Source organism: Cupressus sempervirens, chromosome 3, assembly GCF_028749045.1.
Source record: "Cupressus sempervirens isolate cs-2001-9-10 chromosome 3, ASM2874904v1, whole genome shotgun sequence".
In the NCBI taxonomy this organism is placed as follows: domain Eukaryota; kingdom Viridiplantae; phylum Streptophyta; class Pinopsida; order Cupressales; family Cupressaceae; genus Cupressus; species Cupressus sempervirens.
This window is the reverse complement of record NC_143120.1, coordinates 868,848,040-868,868,524: the sequence shown is the minus strand read 5'-3', so window position 1 is coordinate 868,868,524 and position 20,485 is coordinate 868,848,040. Positions and strand designations below refer to the sequence as shown.

The 20,485-nt window shown below is 38.0% G+C and overlaps 1 protein-coding gene across 4 annotated transcripts in view; it reads left to right on the top strand.

Annotated features, from left to right (window-relative positions):
* Positions 1-20,485, top strand: part of LOC149569541 (ABC transporter A family member 2-like) — a 185,428-nt gene that overhangs the window by 148,004 nt on the left and 16,939 nt on the right. For all 4 annotated transcript variants that reach the window (XM_089822218.1, XM_089822216.1, XM_089822217.1 and 1 more), the window contains 3 exons: positions 14,872-14,948; positions 15,052-15,141; positions 15,263-15,406. In XM_089822218.1, the coding sequence (XP_089678344.1) occupies positions 14,872-14,948; positions 15,052-15,141; positions 15,263-15,406 (311 nt within the window). The remainder of the gene's footprint in view (positions 1-14,871; positions 14,949-15,051; positions 15,142-15,262; positions 15,407-20,485) is intronic.

Genomic DNA, 20,485 nt, shown 5'->3' with positions numbered 1-20,485 from the left:
AAATGGAGTCTGCAGGCAAGAGAAAGTGGAAAAGAGAATTGGAAGAATCTATAGTTGGGAAGGGCATGAAAATGTTGACCGCAGGTAACCAGAGTGAAGGCATCAGTAGCAGAAACAAGCAGAAGTGTAAGGCACAAGCACCTGCAACTGCTGAAATCACACCTTAGAATATAGCATTCGAAGGACTGAGTGGTATGGACTATAGGAAGTGGTGGTAGGAAACTCCTGACAGTCATCCAGTAAAAGCCAGCATTAGAAGGGCACAAGTGGAATGGGCGATTCAAATGCTTGTTTTTTGCATCCGGGACTATGAGGGTGCCTTGCGAACCATGATCGAGACGTGTGGTAGGGCCTCTCGAAAAAGCACATTTCCATACCTGGGAAAAGACCTGGTAGTTTCGTTTAAAGCAACAGATTTCATGTGTGTGGTGGGCATACCAGGGCTGCAAGGAAAAAAGGTATAGCCCAAAAAGATTACCAAGGAGGTAAAAATGTTTTTGATCAAGTTGGTATGTGGAGACATGGCTGAAGTAGAACAGGAATTGTTGGCTGAAACATCAAAAGGTAGGGAACTAAAGAAAATAGACATCTAGGAGGGACCGTGGCGATGCCTGATGGATTTAGTCAAGAGCAGACTTACTGGATCAAGTAGGGCATCTGATATCTCCTTTCCACAGGTGTCCATGATGAACAACATAATGAATGGGAAGGTGTATGATTGGGCATCTATGCTAGCTGAACGCATGCATGAATTTATGACACTCCAGCATAAGACATTTTATATGCCGCATTATGCCATAGGCCTCTTTCTCGATGCTACAACGCGGATGATTCCAGAAGATAGGTTGGAGGTGAAACTTGGACCATTAGCCCCCGGGGAACCTCCTATCATGCGGTGGAAACACTTAGACTTAGCTAATGGGCAAAAGGGCACTACAGGGCAGAAGAGACCCCAGCTAGATACAGGAGGTGATATTGATAGCGGTCGACAGGAGACATCTTCCGAGGAGAATAGCATGGGAGAGGAAGAAGGGGAAGACGATGATGAAGAGGTTGAGATTGTCACAACCATCCCCTTGTTATTTTCGTGCTCCACACTATCCGCCACTTTCTGCCTAGTCCTAGTAGGTGTGCACATGGCACATATACCAAGGTTTGGACAGACATGACAGCCGATAGTGATGACTGCAGTACCACAGCAGGCGGTTACAGTAGTTGCACCCTGGCAGCACGGGGTAAGATCTCCTCCAGTTCGACCGATCGGACCAGCAGTTGCGTTTGCTATGGGGTTTGCACGAGTGGCAGAAACCATTAGCTGAGAGAGTATGCCAGCTCTTGCCAAAGCACAACCAGTAGTAGAAACTATGGCACCTACAACAGAGTGTACCTGAGGAGAGAGAGGAGACTACCATGGTGGTACTCGAACTACTAGTACCAAAGATAGCAGAGAGCCAGAATACGCCTGGTGTGCACTTAGATATAGTGGGTTCAGATGCAATAGTTACAGTGAGTTCAACACTCTTAGCATCACCTGAGCGAGATAGGGAGAGTCGAACTCAGAGGTTGAGTACATACTTAAGTATGTGGTTCCACCGTACTCCAGTACCTCGGATGGCCTACATACAGACACCTACGCGGGACAAAATTCTGGAGAACACTTAGCAGGCATAGGTAGCGGAGCTAGTATAGGATGTGGGACCGTCACATAATGCTATCGAGCATATGGAAGAAGTAGTAGAAAAGGCTGTGGGGGTACAACAGGAACAACTAGTGGCATCAGAAGCAGTGGAAGAAATCCTTGCTGATATAGCCGCTCTAGCGACTTGGGCTCATTAGGTGGTGGCATTTGCGGAGGCGTAGGCTTTAGACTCAGTGGTGAAGGAGTTGGAGGGAGTGGTATCTTTTATGAGATCATGATGCCCGATTACCTTTACAGTTTGCTTTCAAGATAGAAGTTGGCCAAGCGTGGAAACTACAAAAATGTGTCAGGATTGGGCCGCCATGGGGAGTCCGGGCTTGGGGAGCCGGATAGAGACATTGACTCAGGAGATTGAGAAGATATACACTGAGGCATATTACACCCTTCAGAGGAGCTAGTCGAATCAGGTAGCAGTTGAGAGGGCTCGGGAGGAGTCAGTTGCCAAGTTAGCCACAGAAAGGGTGGCTTGGGAATTTGAGAGGGCAGCGTTGATAGAAAAATAGAGTTAGTTACAACAATTGGCAACAGAGAAAGAGAAGCTAGCAAATGAGAAAGAAAAGGAATTAGGAGAGATCGCTGGGATGATGCAGTCAGCTCTGGAGCTTCAGATGGAAGTAGAAGCCAAATTGAAGGTTCGAAAGGAGTAGGTCTACAAGCTACGGGCTGAGCTGCGTGATTTGAGAGCACGCACACCTACCATGCCAGGGATCCATCCCCCTGCCTAGGATCTGTGTTTTGATGTAATTAGTTGTGCAATTTTGAGTTTTGTTATATTAGTTCAAACATCATTAATCATATTCAGACTCATTCATCTCTATAGTACTCTATAATATTCTGGTAGATATTTAGATATGTTTTGCTACATCCTTACCACGATCTCTGATTCAAGCTCTATTAATACAAACTTTTGACGTTTTCATTTTTGGTCAAAGATTTAATGAAATCGGAGTTTCAAGTTATGCACCTATGAATGATGAACATAGTGCATAATACCGCTAATGCAGAAGAATAATCCATTAAAGACAAGGGACCGAATGAAGTTAATAAGCATACCCCGTCGATACTTTAAATGATGCAAAAAAATTCATAAAACCATATTGTTCCACAATACCGTTTGAAAATAAGTGATACAAGCGATGAAACTGTGGTAAGAAATGTGGCTTTAATCCCCACAAGTTAAGATTCATAAGATCCATGAATGAGTAGAACAAATAGAAAATGGGAAATGGTTGTAACCTATACTATAATCTCAATTGCCACCGCAATGGATGCCAACATGGATGAAGGCACATGATTATAAAGGTGAGTACAAGGTATGTTCTCTTTGATATTATTATTGAATAATATACAATTTCTCTCAACGACATCATCACCCCCAAAAGAAAAAGTCGTCTCCGGACGACAATTACAAACAAAATACATTAACAGAGTGACTACAACAAAAAATCTGCTTTTGTCACATCACTTCCACATTCATCCTGTTACATTTGTAGCCTTTGCTAACACAATACTGTTTCCTCAAGCTGACCTTGATAGCCACGCATGCTGCTTCCTCTGCGTCCAACACTGGGTCCACTGAGCTAAGTGTCGCTGTACTGCCTTCTGGATGACTCACTCCTCCCGAGCTCTCTGTGCATCCACCAAGACAGCCTCTCGGCCAACACCTACTCCCATTGCCTCTGGTACACAGACACTCCATGCTTGCAGAAGCTTCAAGTCTTCTCAACTGGTCAGACTCCCACGACTGATATCCGCAACGACTGGGGGTCTAGGGGGCAACGCCCTCGGCGGGGTCGAGGGGCAGCGCCTCCATGGATGTCATTCAAAATCTAAATTCAATAACATGCAGAAGCCGTACATCCAAACCTATAGAATCCATACGCCATAAAAAAACCCATGCAGCATTTTATGCAAAACTCAAACCCCACAAGGCAAAATCCGTATAGCAACAATATTTCAAGCATATAATGAAATCCGCACCCAAATTTTGGAAGGCTCTTCCTCACGCCAAGCCTTGAGAATATTAAAACAAAACTTTAATCTTTCAGTTCCGTACGCCGTCTTTCAGTCTTCAAAAATTTGTAGGCATTCCCTTCTGCAAAATTCATATGCCACTGGAGCTTTAAATTTGCAAATTCATATTGAAGCACACAGGGAACTTATCAATTGAAATCCGTACTATAGCAATATCCTTCCTCATCCTCAACTCTGTGAAAATCTGTACTATGACTACATGAAAGAAATCGTACTCTGCTTGCCAAAACTCATGTGCTGGCCACTCGTTTAACAATCTGTACATTACATTCCAAACTGCAATTTTCGTACGCTGCCTTCACTTCCAACTTCCTCCAAATTTCGTACGCCGTACGGCCAAAATCTGTACAGTGCTAGTGGCTTTCCTCAAAAATCCGTACGCCGTACGGCCAAAATCCGTGCAGTGCCAGTGACTTTCCTCAAAAATCCGTACAAGAAAATGGCTCTAAAATCCGTATGTTGTGAATGATGGAAGTCTTCTGCTCAAAAACTTTAAAATCCGTACACTATATCTGATGGAAACCCAAACGCTAGCTACCTTAATATATTTGCTTGAAAATCCGTACAAAACACAAGCTTATAACAAGCCGTACGGTATCTTCCTCCAGAAAAATCTGTACAGCAGCCTTTTGTAAAGAAGACCGATATTGATTCAAAGTTTGTACGATGATCCAAGCCTCCATAAAATTCCGTACTGAGACTCCCAATTTTCGTACGACAACCAATGGTATTGTGCCAAATTCAAACTTAAAAAATGTTAGAAAGTCGTACACTTCCAGACTTTATAATATGCAAAAACCGTACACAACCTCCAAAAACCATACGGTGAGCAAGTTAAGAATCCGTATAGTGCTTTTTTCTTTTTTCTCTTTTTTTTTTCGATTTTTTTTTTTTTTGGTTTTCAATAGCAAAGTCAATTTTCCCTTCAACCGTCGGCATCGTCAGTCTGCAACGACCCCTTCTCTGATGCAGAAGTCTTCCAGCCGTGGTATACCTTCAGCTTCGAGCCATTCACCGCTTGAGGCACTTCCTGTCCATCCAAAGTTCATAATTTTATTGCTCCATTGTCCCCTACTTCCCGGATCTGATACGGCCTGACCCACTTAACTTTGAACTTGCTCGGCTTGATCTCATTCCGGTCATTGTACTTCAATACCCATTGTCCGGGCTGAAACCTAGTACGCCTGTGCTGTGTCATCTCCATATTGCCCAATTTGTTCCCGAAGCTTGCTACCATGGACTCCGTTAGCTGCCCCTTCTGTCCGTCAATAACAAATTCACTCTATACTGCTACAACTTTTATTGAACCCTTCCTCTTTGTTGCCTGTGCAGACCGTATCGTGTGTCTTCCTTGCTGCCGGTACCTTTCTGCTATATCTGTGGTTCGACGTAATAATTTCTTCCTACGTAGTCATACAGTAGAATCTTTCCTTCTTTTGGGTTCGTACTGTATGTTCTTTCCTTCAGCTTTAGTCATAGCCACCTTTCCTTCTTTGGCTTGTCTGTGTTCCTTCAAACATTCATTTCCTTCTTCGACTTCTCTGTGTTCCTTCGAACATTCATTTCTTTCTTCGGCTTCTCTGTGTTCCTTTGGACCTTCATTTCCTTCTTTGGCTTCTCTGTGTTCCTTCGGACATTCATTCCCTTCTTTCTTACCTTTGTCGATCCTTAGCATATTACAACTCGGAAAGAGCTCGTAATCCTCCATCTGCCAGTGGTAAAGACCATTTACTGAATCCAGATTGTCATCTCCTTCCAATCGTAGGACTCCCTCCTGATCGGGTTCCATACCTTGCCTCCTCTCATCCTTTTCTCCTTCGGAATCTGACGATAGAGCTTCTTCTCCAACCATCTGAGTGTGTAGATCGATGACATACTTCCAGCCTTCGCTTTCAAGTGATAAAGTATTTTTCTTCCAATCGTGTTTTTCTTTGGCTTGTATCAACCGCCCCCGGCCCAAAATGGCATCATATCCTCTCCGCTTTAGTGGGATCATGACGAAATCCAACAAGAATGGTTATGTTCCAATCGTCATTGGTTGTGCTGTCAGGACTCCCAATGGCTTGATTCCATGTTGATTGACCGTTAACAATTGGAATGTAGGCGGCCATAATGTCGGTTGTCCCAACCTTTTCCAAGTGTCTTCAAGCAACACATTGACACTCGACCCTTCGTCCACAATCGTTTTTGTCAATACAGTTCCGAGAATTCCCATTTCGATGACTGTTGGATGGTGTCCGGATGAGAGGGCTAATAGCATCGGATCTTCTGCACTTGCGCCACTTTCCTTCTCCTTTTTGTCTGCTGTACTTGCTACACTTTTCTGCTCCCTTCCATGTTCTCCTGGTAGTTTAGCAGCGGGAACGATGTTTGTGAGTGCCGATCAGAGCTGAGGCATAGTGAGCAACAGATCATTTATCTTGATGGGTATCTCAGCTTGCAATATTTGCCGTACAATGTTCTGTTCTGTGCAGTTTCGTATGGAGGTACTCGGCGTGTCCTTCAGGTGTGCTGTTCCTACCTACGTTGCTCTCTAGATCTCTGCCAGTGCTTCCTCCAGTCTCTTCTTTTTTTTTGCCGGGTTGGGGTACACTTTTGCTTGCTGCCGCGTGATGGCCAGAACCTCTTCTTTGTCCGTCCCGACGGTGATCAAGTTTACTCCCGACTTCAGACACCTAGCATCTTCATGATCACTAGGACCACACTATCTGCATAACAACTTCGGTGTGTTCGCCGTTGTACACTCTCGGGCGAAGTGACCCCACAGATTGCATGCGCGACATTGAACTATCGGTTGACCATTGGCATCGTACTGGATTTGACTCCTCCCGCCATTATTGTTGTTGTTTTGACCGTGCTGATTGTTTATCCTTCCGATGCAGCACCTTCCATACTGGTGTTCTCGTTCCCTCCTAACAGGGATGCCTCCTGTGTCAGGAACACTTGCTGCGGTGCTCTTGTTTTCAAATTAAAAGGGCATTCCTTTACCGAGTGTCCCATAATTTGACAAATCTCACAAAATTGATCTTTTGGGCAGGATCCCTTCGTATGGCCTTCTTTCTTGCACTCTGTACACCATAGGTCATTGCCCTTAGTCTCCTTGTTCATGTTTTTGAACTCTTTCATCATCCGAAGCATGTCCTTCTGAAGAGAACAAACTTTCTTGCTGCTGCGTTCATCGTCACTGCTATCTTCTCCTGAAGGCTCATCGTCATCTGAATCGGATGAGCTGGTCTTGTTCTTCTTTGTCTTCTGTTCACTTTCGAGGTTCAATGCCCGATTGTATGCTTCAGTATATGTCGATGGGGGCACGATCTTCATCTTTTTCCGCAGCTTCAGGTGAAAGCCTTCAATGAACCATCTTTTCTAGAGCCCATCTGCCGGCTTATTCTCCATTTTATTGATTAAGTCCTTCAACCTCTTGGCGAAGACCCGTACTGTTTCATTCTTCTTCTACTTGGTATTGAATATCTCATTGACGATCTCATTATCATCGCGCAATATTTGAAATTCTGCACAAAAATCCTTCTTAATGTTATCCCAAGTGTTTAATTTTTGCGGATCTGTGTCAGTAAACCAATCAATCGCAACTCCCTGAAGGGTGGCTGGAAACTGTCGGACCCATTCGTTCACATCTGTTATGCCATTTGCTCTCCATATCGTTTCACATGTCTTACAATGTCGAATGGGATCAGCTACTTCATCACCATCACATTTAGGCAACTTTTCTTTCGGACCTGCCATTATCACTGTATGTTAGGGGTTTTGTTGTGTACTTGCGCTGTTTTGTACTCGCGCTGTTTTGAGCACCCGTGCTGTTCTGAGCTCCCGCGCTGTTTTGAACACCCGCGTTGTTCTGTACACTTGTGCTGTTTGTTGTTTGCAACACCCGCGCTGTTTTCGACTTCCGCACTGTTTGGTGAAGAAGAGGTTTCGTCAATCGAAGCTGTCCGTTTCGGAAGTATATCTCGGAAAAAGAGGTCACTGCACGCTCGTGCTCCCTCGGCACTCCGAGCCATGCAAGTCGATCTCCTTTTGTCAGGATTCTCTTCCCGTGGCGTATGCAGGTTTAGAAACTCCTCCCTCGCTTCTTCCACCAAATCAAGCCGTTGTCGAGTCTCCTTCAACAATCCTTCCGCGCTCTTGTTTCCGTCAGCAATCTTCTAAAATCTCCTTCGACGCTTTGTCTGCTGTGTGAAAATTAAATTTTCCTGCGCAACGCATATGTCATCCTTTTCCTTATTGTTGTTCAACTGATTCGGCATTTAATTTCCATTCACCTGCCTGCGTACCAGGTCCATCGGGCAACGGTGCCAAATGTTTACCATACTAGGTAAATAAATTAACGCACAGACAATAGATATGAATAGCAGAACTCATTATATTCGCATATGCTAAGGACATTACATTATGTTTGAATGATAAGATTAATACAATGCTTCCTGAAGGGGTTATAAGTACTTTCCGAAGAACTTTACTGAAGGAGTCCGTCGGCCACATACAACATGTTGCTACATAACAAAAACCTTTTCGAAGGGACCCGTCGGCTACATAACAATAACCTTTCCGAAGGGACCCGTCGGCTGATACACAATTTCTACCGACAACAGTATGTTCTCTTTGATATTATTATTGAATAATATACATATATATTTTATTAGAGGTTCCTCAACATTATTAAGTTAATGAATATATAATATGATTGTATTGAATATTGTAAAATATGTATTTATATATATACATTTATTTAAAACAATATTTGATAATTCAATATAATGTTTGTTAGCCATAAAAGAGATTCATTATGAGAATACAAAAGGAAAAGATGAAGTATAGTTAAATTCTGTATTTCTATACATACTATATGAGATGTGCCTTGATCTTTTCCACCAGGAATGTTATTGGAGGAAGAGGGAGATTGAGATTCAGAGGGAGCTTGACATGTTATTAGAAGCAACCTTGAAAGAAAGGGAGAAGATTGAGGATGTTATTCAGTGAATTTTCAGTGATCTTGGTCTTATTGATTAAGAGGGAGTAAACAATGCTGAGATGGATTCTCTAGTGTTGGTAGCATAATTTTAGTGATAAGGAAGGAAGTATGAAATGGGAATGTAAATTCAATGAATAAGAATGTACATTTACTGTCAAAATAAGATATTCATATTAACTACCACCTTAAACAAATCAAGAACAAAAATTTTATTTCAATTAATATAAAAGGTGTTAGGCACCATAGGCCCACCTTTTGAGAGAAAACTTACTAGGGATAGGGGTCATCACAGTGGTAACTGAGATAGGAAATATGCAATTCAATTTAACAAACGTTTTGTCAAAAGGGTGGATATACATTGAGATCACAAATATATTACAAGTTTACTCCTAAAGAAAATTGGTAGAAATTTTCCGACTCCATAAAATGAAATGAGTGGAAGTTATGCATTGTAGGGGGGAATAATAATATTAAATGTTTCCACTATCTAACTAGCTCATCAAGGTCTTTAGCACATTTTGGATAGCAAGGGCAACACTAATCAGATTGGATAAGTGGATCAAGCATTGTCTAAAATCATCTTGAATAGACAACTGGACAATGGAACAGTGTCTCGGTTGGGAAGAAATCATTGAGCAGCACATAACACGAGAGCACAGATATGGGTTGATTTAGATCTGATATTTGGATCATCTCTTTACTTGCAGAAGGGGTAGATCTTATAGTTGGGAAAATCAACACGAGAGATGATGTCAAAGGAATCCATATTTGATTTAATGCAAAATTGTTCAACAATATAGAATGAGTGGGAATTTTACATTGTGGGGTAATAGTAGTCAATGCTCCATTCCCACTTGAACCTTCTTTAGAGGGGAGATGTTCCATTCTCAAATAATCTAAGAAGACGATTTTTGAATCTTTATGTGCAGATAAGTATTCCTATCTTTTACATTTATCTCTCTCTTATTTGTAATTCTATACATACTATAGGGGTTATTTGCCTTATGTTTTTTTGAAGATGTTCTTATAGGAAAAGAAAGTTGATACTTTACAAATGCCACCAAATATTGTGCAGACTCAATCTAATGATTGTATGTCCAAAGACCCTGATGATCAAGATGGATAAAGTGAGGCTCTTGAAACAAACACCTTTGATGATTGAGATTATGAGATCCTTCTACATTAAGAGGGAGTGTGACACTTTTTTTAAAGCAACACAGGAACTTAGAAGATTGATACTCAGAGGGAGTCTAGAAATACATGTGTGTAACTGCATGATGTTGATGGGCCTACTTGTATACATATCATGAGGAAGCGATGACTTATCACCAGAAAATCAGAAAATTGATATCAGATTTAGAGTGAGTCTGACAAGAATTCCTGGGGGAAGAGAGCCTCTAAGGTAGTAACTACTGGACTTGAGTTCCTAGGATCATTGTTCACAGGGAAAATTTTTGATGTGCAATCCTTGTGAATGATATCTTCTCTATTTAGAGGTTATAAGTGAAATTCCTTGTAATGCATTCTTCTTTATGAGAGAGAATTGAGGTGAGAGCCTTTACACCACCCTCTGACTTGGTTCATGGTGGTTACTATCTTAAATATGATATGTAATGAAAGCTAATGATCTTTCATTGACATATATAAATATAAGGTAACCATTATAAGATGATGATCTTATAAATGGTAGATTTGCTATCATGATAGAATTCATTAATTTGTTGTCCCAGAGTGCTGGAAAACATGATAAGGAACAGATAGAAGGTAACCATTGTAAGTTGGCGATCTTATAAATGGTAGACTTGTTATCATGGTTCTTTGGGCAGGATTTTGCCGAACACCATGATAAACAACTTGTTATGGTCCTTTGGGCCGGATCTTGCCGGACACCATAGTTGCTACTATAGACCACACTTAAGGTGGTGTTTTTAAAGTTATGAAAATTGCTTCAATAGTGTGTTTAGAAAGGTGAGAAATTTAGCCTCATAGTGAATTGAATATCATACTGAGATGATATCTCTTCTTATTCTTGAGAGCATAATGTGTTCTATAAATCCTTTCTAGCTAAGAGGGAGTGTTAAGGTTGTAGCTTCTATTGGATTGATTTTATCATGAGATACCTTGTTGATGGTAAATCATCTTTAAGATAAATATCTTATATATATAATATATATTATATATGTAATATTATATTTATTATACATTATATATTATTATATAATAATATATTACATATATGGTTAACATATCAATATTACGTATATGCTTAAAGATGAGATATACATATGGTTATTTATATTATTAACTAATGATGATTAACTATAGAGACATGTCTCCTCTCATATTTACGAGTCTTCAAATCTGCATTTGGAAGACATCAATGACATTGGCAATGTTAGTACATTTGCAGAAAACAATCAATGTTACTCAACAACTCTCACTAACTATCAATGAAGCCAAAGGGACCACTTAGCAAAATCTGATATGATGCTCAAGGATTGTGGGGATAGAGGCTAATACTTATGACCCACATATATAGGTTTATCACATGGGAATACATAGATCACTTCCCTCCTTGAATAGTTAAAGCTAAGGTCAATTTGTGTCGCCATTATTCATACGCCAATCACTCTACCCAAAGAAGTGGTAATATCACTACTACCCCTTATACTTACTTTACTAATAACCCAAGGGTTGGAACTCAATAGGCTGACAAAACAAACAAACAACACATAAGGGGTATGGTTTTCCACACCTAAAACATAAACTCCATGGTTGGCTGCTTGGTTACCCTACTCCATGGAAACACAAGCAACTACTGGTTTAGCACAACACTCAATCATTGATACTGGTTTTCTCACATTCACAAATGAGTATGTTTTCATTAATAACATTACATTACTCCCTACAAAATGCATCACAGCATTATAATATTATAAATTTTTATTCACAAAACATAGATCCATCTAGCAGTGCATGCATAACTATGCTTATCCTTTAAGGTGAAATGAGATGACATCTATTGATATGAAATTTCAATAACATACAAGAGTTCCCTTCAACACACTAAACCATATACATTGCATATGTATTTATTCTATTCTCTAACTAAGGGAAGCAATTGACTTCTTCTTCACATCTTACTAATATTCTTTACTTTTCATTGCACAAGACCCTAATATTTACTAACTTAAAATTTTTAGTAACTCGATGAAATCCATCAAAGGGAATAGATGATTGTTACACCAATATTCATTAGATGAAAACTCCATTCCAAAACCCATTTAGGAGAATGGCATCACTACTTACTCATTTACTTAATCATATGTTGTATCAAAACATATTTAGTTCTTATCAAACCAAAAACAACTATTGCGCAAACAAGAATATATTCTATAATTAAATAATATAAATTCATATAATGCATCAATCCTAACATACTTTCAATTTTTGCACTAACCAAAATATATTCATTTGATCTTTAATGAAATCTCCTAATCAATGTAACTGGCCCTTTATCACACTTATAGTTTTGCATCGCAACTGATCTTCAGGTGCTTCAGTCCTTGACCTGAAATTTTCTCTAATGACATAGGTAACACTTACAAAATCAAGTATTTAAGTCATACATTTTCATTCCATCCAACGTCTTTGTTAGTCATTTATCAAGGAGAAGAAAAAAGGAGAAGGGAATCTTCATTTCCATTTCAAATAATCATCACCAAACAGCAGCTACTGTTTAATTTCCACAACTCATACTTAAATAGATAAATACACCCATTGGAGTAACAATTTCATTAACCACAATGGGAAAAAAACCCTATTATTTCAACATAATAAAGCACACAATCAAGAAACTATCCAATCACATCACTGATTGTACATATATCATTATCTAAAAGGAAATATAATATAGTCATTCTCATTCATACACTCAATGTTTATTTGCATCCACAAGTACTAGAAGTCATAAGAGGTGCTTGAGGACACTAGTCACCACAATGAATGTAGCACAAAGAATAGATACTTTGAATTTTGCTATAGTATGCTGTAGGAACACCTAGAGAATCATCATAGTCAAACATATATCTTATATGTTAAAACATTAGGGATATAGTTACCTCAGAATGACCTCAAATTGACATTTACTAATAACCAACAATGCATAGGTAAAAAGGAATACTCATTCAATCAATTCTTGAATTACTAAGCAACAAGACGATATAGAACGAAACAAGTTCAAGCATGAAGTCAATGGGTAAACATAGATCCAAAAGAGTGCACAAGGAAGATATCTCCAACTATTGAATGCAAACAAAAACAAGGAGTTAAGCCAATTTAAGGAAAAAGACACATAAAGGATGAGCATGAATGAACATGAACCAAGAATAGTCATCAAGAATACATAATAAGTGCACAAGTTCCAAAGTTCCTAGTATAGAAACATGAGCTCTGATACTAGATGTAATGCCCCACTAGGGAATTTGAGAGGACAACCAAACTACTAAATAACACACCATAATTTTTGTTTTTAAAGTGATAAAAACTCCAACTTAAACATGATAATTTCATTGAACACCATGATAACTGAATTACAGATACACCACATTTATTTCAAAGCATAGATTGAATAACATCTCAACTCTAAGTTACGTCCTGTTAGATTCCCCAATGTTGCTACAAGGCAACATATAACTGCATAGCTAATTCATTTAAACAATAATGAAATGATTCAACATTGTCACCAAACTAGATTTATTTTAAACTTCAAATCCAGATGTTCCTAGTTCATTTGCAACATAGTAAGATTTTAGATAACATATAAACTCATAAGGATAGTTGATAATCTATTGTTACATTATCTATTTAATTTTGCACTATCCAATTCAATAATCTATTGTTACATGACTACATTTACATCAATCTGCTCATAGAGTGTTCCTTTTCAACTTCTTTGCATGTATGCAATGATACATGGCATGATACCAATGTACATTGAGAGTCATCTATTCACATGAAACATGAAGTTGCATAGAAGATGCAGGTCCATCTGATGTGCTCACGAACAATTCCATCAAACATTGATGGAGACAGGCAGCTACCACCTGCCATGTGGAACCCTGAGTCCAACCCCACCGTGCTAAGAGACAGACACGAAGCCCCACACTACACACACAATCACAAGGACAAGATAACAAAGCAACGGGACAGGAATACCATAATGACAACCACAGGGAATACCATAAGAGATACATAAGGGATACCCTAGGGGCATAACAAGACTAAATGGAGGGCATGTAGGAGAGTCTCATCACATAGCTCCTCACTAGGCAAAGTTTGGCCTTAAGCTCAAACTGCAGAAATCTTTGCTTAAAAAATTAAAAAATTAACTGGTTCTTAATCTTCCATTTGTCGAAAAGAGACCCCCAACCTTCTTTTATAATCATTAAACAAACACCCAGAAATAAAGAATTAATATCACTTTATAATTTTTAATTTATCCTTACGGTTCCCGAAAGTGACTCATTTAAATATTGATTATTTCAGCACTTAGTCACTTTATAAATAATTAATTTAAACTATCTATTAATGTACTTTTCCAGACAACTCAAAACTATTGATCTAATTAATTAATTGTTTTTATAAGTGAAAATGGGGACATTGCAGACAGGGGTAAGGACATTAAATGAGATGGATGTGACATGGGAAATGGAGATCAACAGTTAGTTTACATGGAAATTGACACTTCCACTTCAACATGGCATATCCTCAAAGATTTGAAATGTTTTCCACACTTTATGATATTTTTCTGATGTTAGTGGATATATTGCTTCTCCTTATAGGCTCTCTTGATTACACAGGTTTGCATAAACATTACTTTATGCCTAGCTTTTGACCTTTCATGGTTTTGTAAAGTGCTTTAATCTGATTTGTGAGTCCTGAATTAAGTATTATGCAATGTTACACTGTGAAATATCTGTATCTATTTACCATGCATAATCTTATGTAAAATCTAGTTAAATAGACTACAATGTTGACCATTCATTGGGCAAATGGAAAACCTGAACACCTGTGTGTACATGGAATGTTTGGCTTCAACATAGAGACAGCCATATTCCAGCATTAACAAGTTAGTTTATGATTACAGCTCTAAGCTATGGTTATTCCATTAAGAGTGCAACTGGAATGTCCCAAATTCGAAATCTTATGGGAGTCTGTCCTCAGGTATGTCAAAGCAAATACATTTATATCCGTTTTTAGGATATCCATAATTTTGTCCATATTCTTTGCATTATGAAAATATGAATCATGTAAATTTTGGCTGCAGTTTGACATTCTATGGGATGCTCTATCAGCACAAGAGCACCTATATCTGTTTGCTAGCATCAAGGGAATGCCAAGATCTGCAATCAAATCTGTATGTTATAAATAGCTTATCTGACAATGGAAGATACCTGTCCTGTATTCTTGCATTTGGTTCCTTTCAATATGTAGGAAGTTAAAGCTTTAATGAAGAAAGCCCAGTTATTTGCATGCAGGATGCAGAAAACTTGTTATCAAAAGTGAAGCTATCAGATGAAGCAGGTCTTCAGGTTGGTGCCTATAGCGGAGGAATGAAGCGTCGTCTTAGTGTGGCTATAGCCCTTGTGGGGGATCCTAAACTGGTGTTCTTAGATGAACCGGTATTTTAAATCTATTTGACTTTGATTATCATTTCTAAAGCTTCGCAGTCATGCTTAGAATTTCTTTTTGTATTGAACTGTAACATTTTACCCAGATTTCTATTTCTCAGACAAATGACCAAGGAAGAAGTTCCTTTGCAAATTTCCTATCTTCGCTTGCCTTGTGTGTTGAAATGCCTTAATTCCAGATAAGTGTATTAAATTAGAGAAATCACCAGCAACATAATGTGAATAAATGGTGCAAGTTCCATCCTAGTTAGCCTAATCATTGTAGGAGGTGATGCTGGAAACCAATTCAGATACCTACAATATCTTGAGACATGAATCTTTTGTCGCTTATTGATGTATCTTCCATGGGAAGTGTCTTGTGATATATTTATTATCTTGAACCTAAGTCGCAAGGTTTGAGTTCGAATTTGAGTTTGTTGATCATAAAATTGAAATGAAATTCAGCAAGGGCAAAAATTCAAAAATAAAATAAAATCAGACATTAAATTTTTATGTGTGTGTGTATTTAAATAATAGTAATATATCCACAAAATTGTCAAAATAGCTTAACATTGCTAAATAATTTAACCAAATAACTCAATATCAGTTTAAAATAAAATAATATCATATTAAATAACAGTATTATATTAAATAACATAAAATTCAGATGGATTTCAGAAAGAGTAAAAACTCACTGAAATTCGAATCTCATGGATGAGATTCGATGAATCATGTGATCAGCCTTCAACCAATAAAAAATATTTTTGACACTAACGTTGTGTTGGTAAACAGATTTGTCATTGTGATATTGTCTTCAGAACTGATTCTAGTAACCCTGTCAGTAGTGACAACTGTTGGAGAGATTGCAATCTAATCCTGATCTGATTAGAATCTTCCTCTGTGTTTAAGAGGGGCAGCTCCCTCGTATGATAGTGATTTTTGGTATTTCTAAGTATTTTCACTTGAAAGTACAAAAAGGAGAAAAAACAAAACAAAAAGAAATAGATGGTAGAAACTCCAACAATAGACATACGAATACCATATGAAATTTTCAAAGGATAATAGATTATAAAGGAGATTTAAGTACAAAATAAGCCGGATATGTGAAATCAATGGAAGAAAGGAAACTTGTTTCCACATACAAGGAAAAAAGGTAGCCTCAACATTTTCTAACCGAGATACTAGGGTGTAAACATGCTTCAGCTTTGACATATATGCAAGGTAATCAAAGGGATTCAACAAACGAGAAATCAATAATAGTAATTGGAAAACACATTCAAGACATATGAATCAAATACGCTCCTGTTTATTCTTTTGAAAATATACAAGCTCAAAAACCTTGAAGTACAAGTATGAACATAAAAGTTTTCCATAAGTCCCTCTACACGATTCTGCAAAGTTTCTCCCCTTTTGCAAAAATTCTTTCCCCCTTTTTATAATGGATCAACCTTGTATTTATTGGCTCACAAGATAACCTCATTGTAACTACCTTTTTGGGTTCGTAACTAACCAATTTAGAGTATGGAAGTTATCCAGGCTCTTTGCAACTAACTCTTTAACTTTTATAAAATAAAAGATAAAATTCCGCATTTTTACAATTTTAGATCCCCCAAGGCTAACATCGATTACAATAGGTGGCATAAGTCATTTTACTCAAAGATAAGTGGAAACTTGTAACTTTCAAAAGGAGCAAGTCAACATCTTTGTTAAAGTAGTTCTCCATTTTCATCAACTACATTTCATCTCATTATTAGGCTATTGGCGGTGCAAAGTGTGGGTCTTTTTATCTGGAAACCAAACTCCAGAGTCCAAGTTTCTCTATGAGGATGAAGTTTTAGTCTCATGCAAATGCACTTATTGATTGGTACATTGATCATTGGTAAAAATAATTAGCCATTCATCCTTTGAATATGCACATTTCCAAATGCCTCACCTAGACATTGCTCATTATCACCTTTCATACATGTCAAAAATCTTTGGAAAGTTTGTCTTGTGATAGAGAGATATTCATTATTTAATGTATCACAATATTCAAATGACTCTCATTTCTTGCCATTCCTAGCATCTTAAGTTTCCAAAGCCTTATTATTTCAATGAATTTATGTGCCTTACTCCTAGATCTTCATATGAGAAGACGAGTCATCTTACCCTTATTCTAGAGACCAAATAAGAAATTTCTTCGCCACGGAACTCAGTCCAAACATTTAAATAAGATTTGAAGCTGAATCCAACGTGTCATCCATTATAATAGTTCTCACCTATCACAATAGCATAACAATTATGTAATGTCCCCATTTTAGCAGTTGACCAAGTGTGTGTGCGTTAGCCTTGTTCTACATGGTCCCAAGGGCTAACGAAGGGTTTAATGGGATCTTGGAGTGTTTTGGCCTAGTCATTTCCAATTTGGGCCAAAACGAAGTTGATTTACTCAGATTCAGGCATACTTACTATTTTTAGTAAGTCAGCAGGACACAGTGCAGGTCAATTTTGGTGATTGGATTTGATACTCCTCGGTGAGAGCTTTCTGATGAGCTATCACTCGCATTATTCGGAGTCCGATTGCTAATACATTTTAATGCTTGAAGTTTTATTAGAGTAACGTCTAATTTAATTGTAAAATATTAAAGTGTTACTTTAATATTTATTTTATGGGGATGTGTACCCAAGGGAGACATAAGGGGTATTTTCATATATGTTTTATATATTACACATCTTTTATCCCACATTGTCCATATGAGTTGAGCGGACCCTTGGAAATAGAATAAAAGGAAGCATTTGTGGCTTCATTAGACAAGTTGAATATGAGAAGAAATTGGTGTGTGAGTTGCAGCTCCGTTCTTGGCATTTGAGGACGTTTATCCTCTCTTGTAACATTCTAGACGTCATTCCCTTGGAGTTTGGCCTTTGGAATTCTTTGTTATCGGCTTCATTATCAAGCAGTTTAGTTGGATTTCCAGCTACAGGCAGATTTGGTATTTTGCTCATATCTTCTTCACTACTTGTCCGATGCTTATGCCGCTTTGAGGGAATGATATTACGAAGGTAGTGGACTGATTGAAGGACAAAGTACTGTAGCAGCACTGTTCATGCAACACTATTCACGCGTCACTATTCACGCGACACTATTCACGCGGCACTGTAGCAGCAAGTTCGAAAGCATGGGCTGGAGTATTATGTCAATAATGCTGAAGTAATTAGTGAGTTGATAAATCTGCCATGTATTTGGTTTTATGAATTCTGAAAATAACAATTTATTGGCAGCAGTTCATTTCCACTTTGCATATTATTGTAGTTTCTTTCTTGTTTATGTTGTATGATACCAATTCCATGAACAAAACACAACAAACAAATAAACGTTTGATTTCCGGAGTTATAAGGGGTTTAAAACATTAAACGGAGAAATAAGAGGTTGAATGCAAACTGTTTGACATAATTCCTTTCAGCAATTTGGTTTAGTTTTTTGGGACATTCAGGGGTGCCCATTACAGTGGTATCAGAGCTTGCTTGCAAAGTGTTTCATGAAGTTATAACCGGTAGGTGCCCATTTCAAATTAAAACATGTAGCCAATCCTTTATCAGTACCCCAAACTCTGCCATCTTTGATGAATATCCCCACTGAAACATGTATTATCATTTCCTTACTGATTGAGATATTCTCTCTAGAACTTATGCATGATGTCATAATGTGAGATAAATAACAGTTGTACCAATAGCATCATAAGTTATACCAATAGTTTCATAAGTTTTCTCTTCACAACTATGCACAATCTTAACATTGAAAGCTTTGCATTGTATGACTTTTTGCATACACATCTGCATGACAATAGCAGTGTCTGAAATGCTCAACCCATATTCATGTAAGATTTAATCAAAGATTTTGAGAGCTTCCTAACAAAAGCATTTTTTTTCGCACATTATCCAGTCATTTTATTTCATTCCTTGAGATGAAAACACTTTGAAGATTTCTATTCCCAATGCACTCCCTATGTTACAAGAAAGGGGAGACGTGTGGCATGATCTTTCATCGAGCAAAAGTAACTCATAAATCTTTAAATAAATTTTAAAAGGAGATTATGACTGATATGGTAGTAGCATTATCTCAACGTTATGGAATTGATGAGAGACAAATAACTAATCTTGTTTCAGTATTTCATGTGCATACATAATTAAACATTCAAACTGCATTTTCATTGAACTCTTATAGGTATCTGTTCTCCATTACAAACCCTTGGTTTATCATCAAGCACAACATTTATTAGGAGAAGTGGTGAATCAATCATATAGACCCACCACATGCATTTTCTGAAAGGTTTCTAAAGCCTTTTCATCAATTTCATTTCTGCAAATCTTGCAATCATTACTTGCCATGAGACCACATCTCCATGTGGCATTGTTTCAAATGATTATCATGCATTCAAAGATGTGGCAGATAGAGGAAATGGTATCTGCGTTCTATTTGTGCCCCATTCCTTGATCTCATACCCAATTACATATGCTCGAAAGTCTCTGCAACCTTTTCAACAGATTTGCTCAGTGCCCATCCACAACAAATATACATTCCATGAGATAGTAAAATACACAGACCGCCCCTTTCCTAGCTTCCAATCTGTGCATGCATGGTGGGGTTTAGCTGTACATCTGCAATTGCATGTGTTCTAGAGGTTTTTGAAACTCATTAGACAAATTGATTTAGAGAACGTCATGCTGTTTTCTTTTCTATGAGATGGCATCTCTTTGGAGCATAATGTCATAGTTTACAAGCCTATGCTCCAACTTTTTGTATAAACATTTAGAAATCTCTTCGAATTATAAAATCTGACAAAAAACCACCTTTTTTATGCTTTGAGAGATGTCCATACACCATTTTAAAGCTCTTTTTGTTTTGGCTCGAGCTCGGAGGTTATTGGAGCAGAATTGGTTCTGTAGCTAACCATCAGATCTGCTTCAGTGTTTTGAATTCTTTTTTTTAAACTTCATTTTATGTATAATGTGCAATTCTAATTATTCCTCTTTGTTCTTTGAGACAGCATTCAATTGAGAACTTCCAGAAAACGGTTTTGTGCCTTGTCTATGACTCTTTGACATTGTATT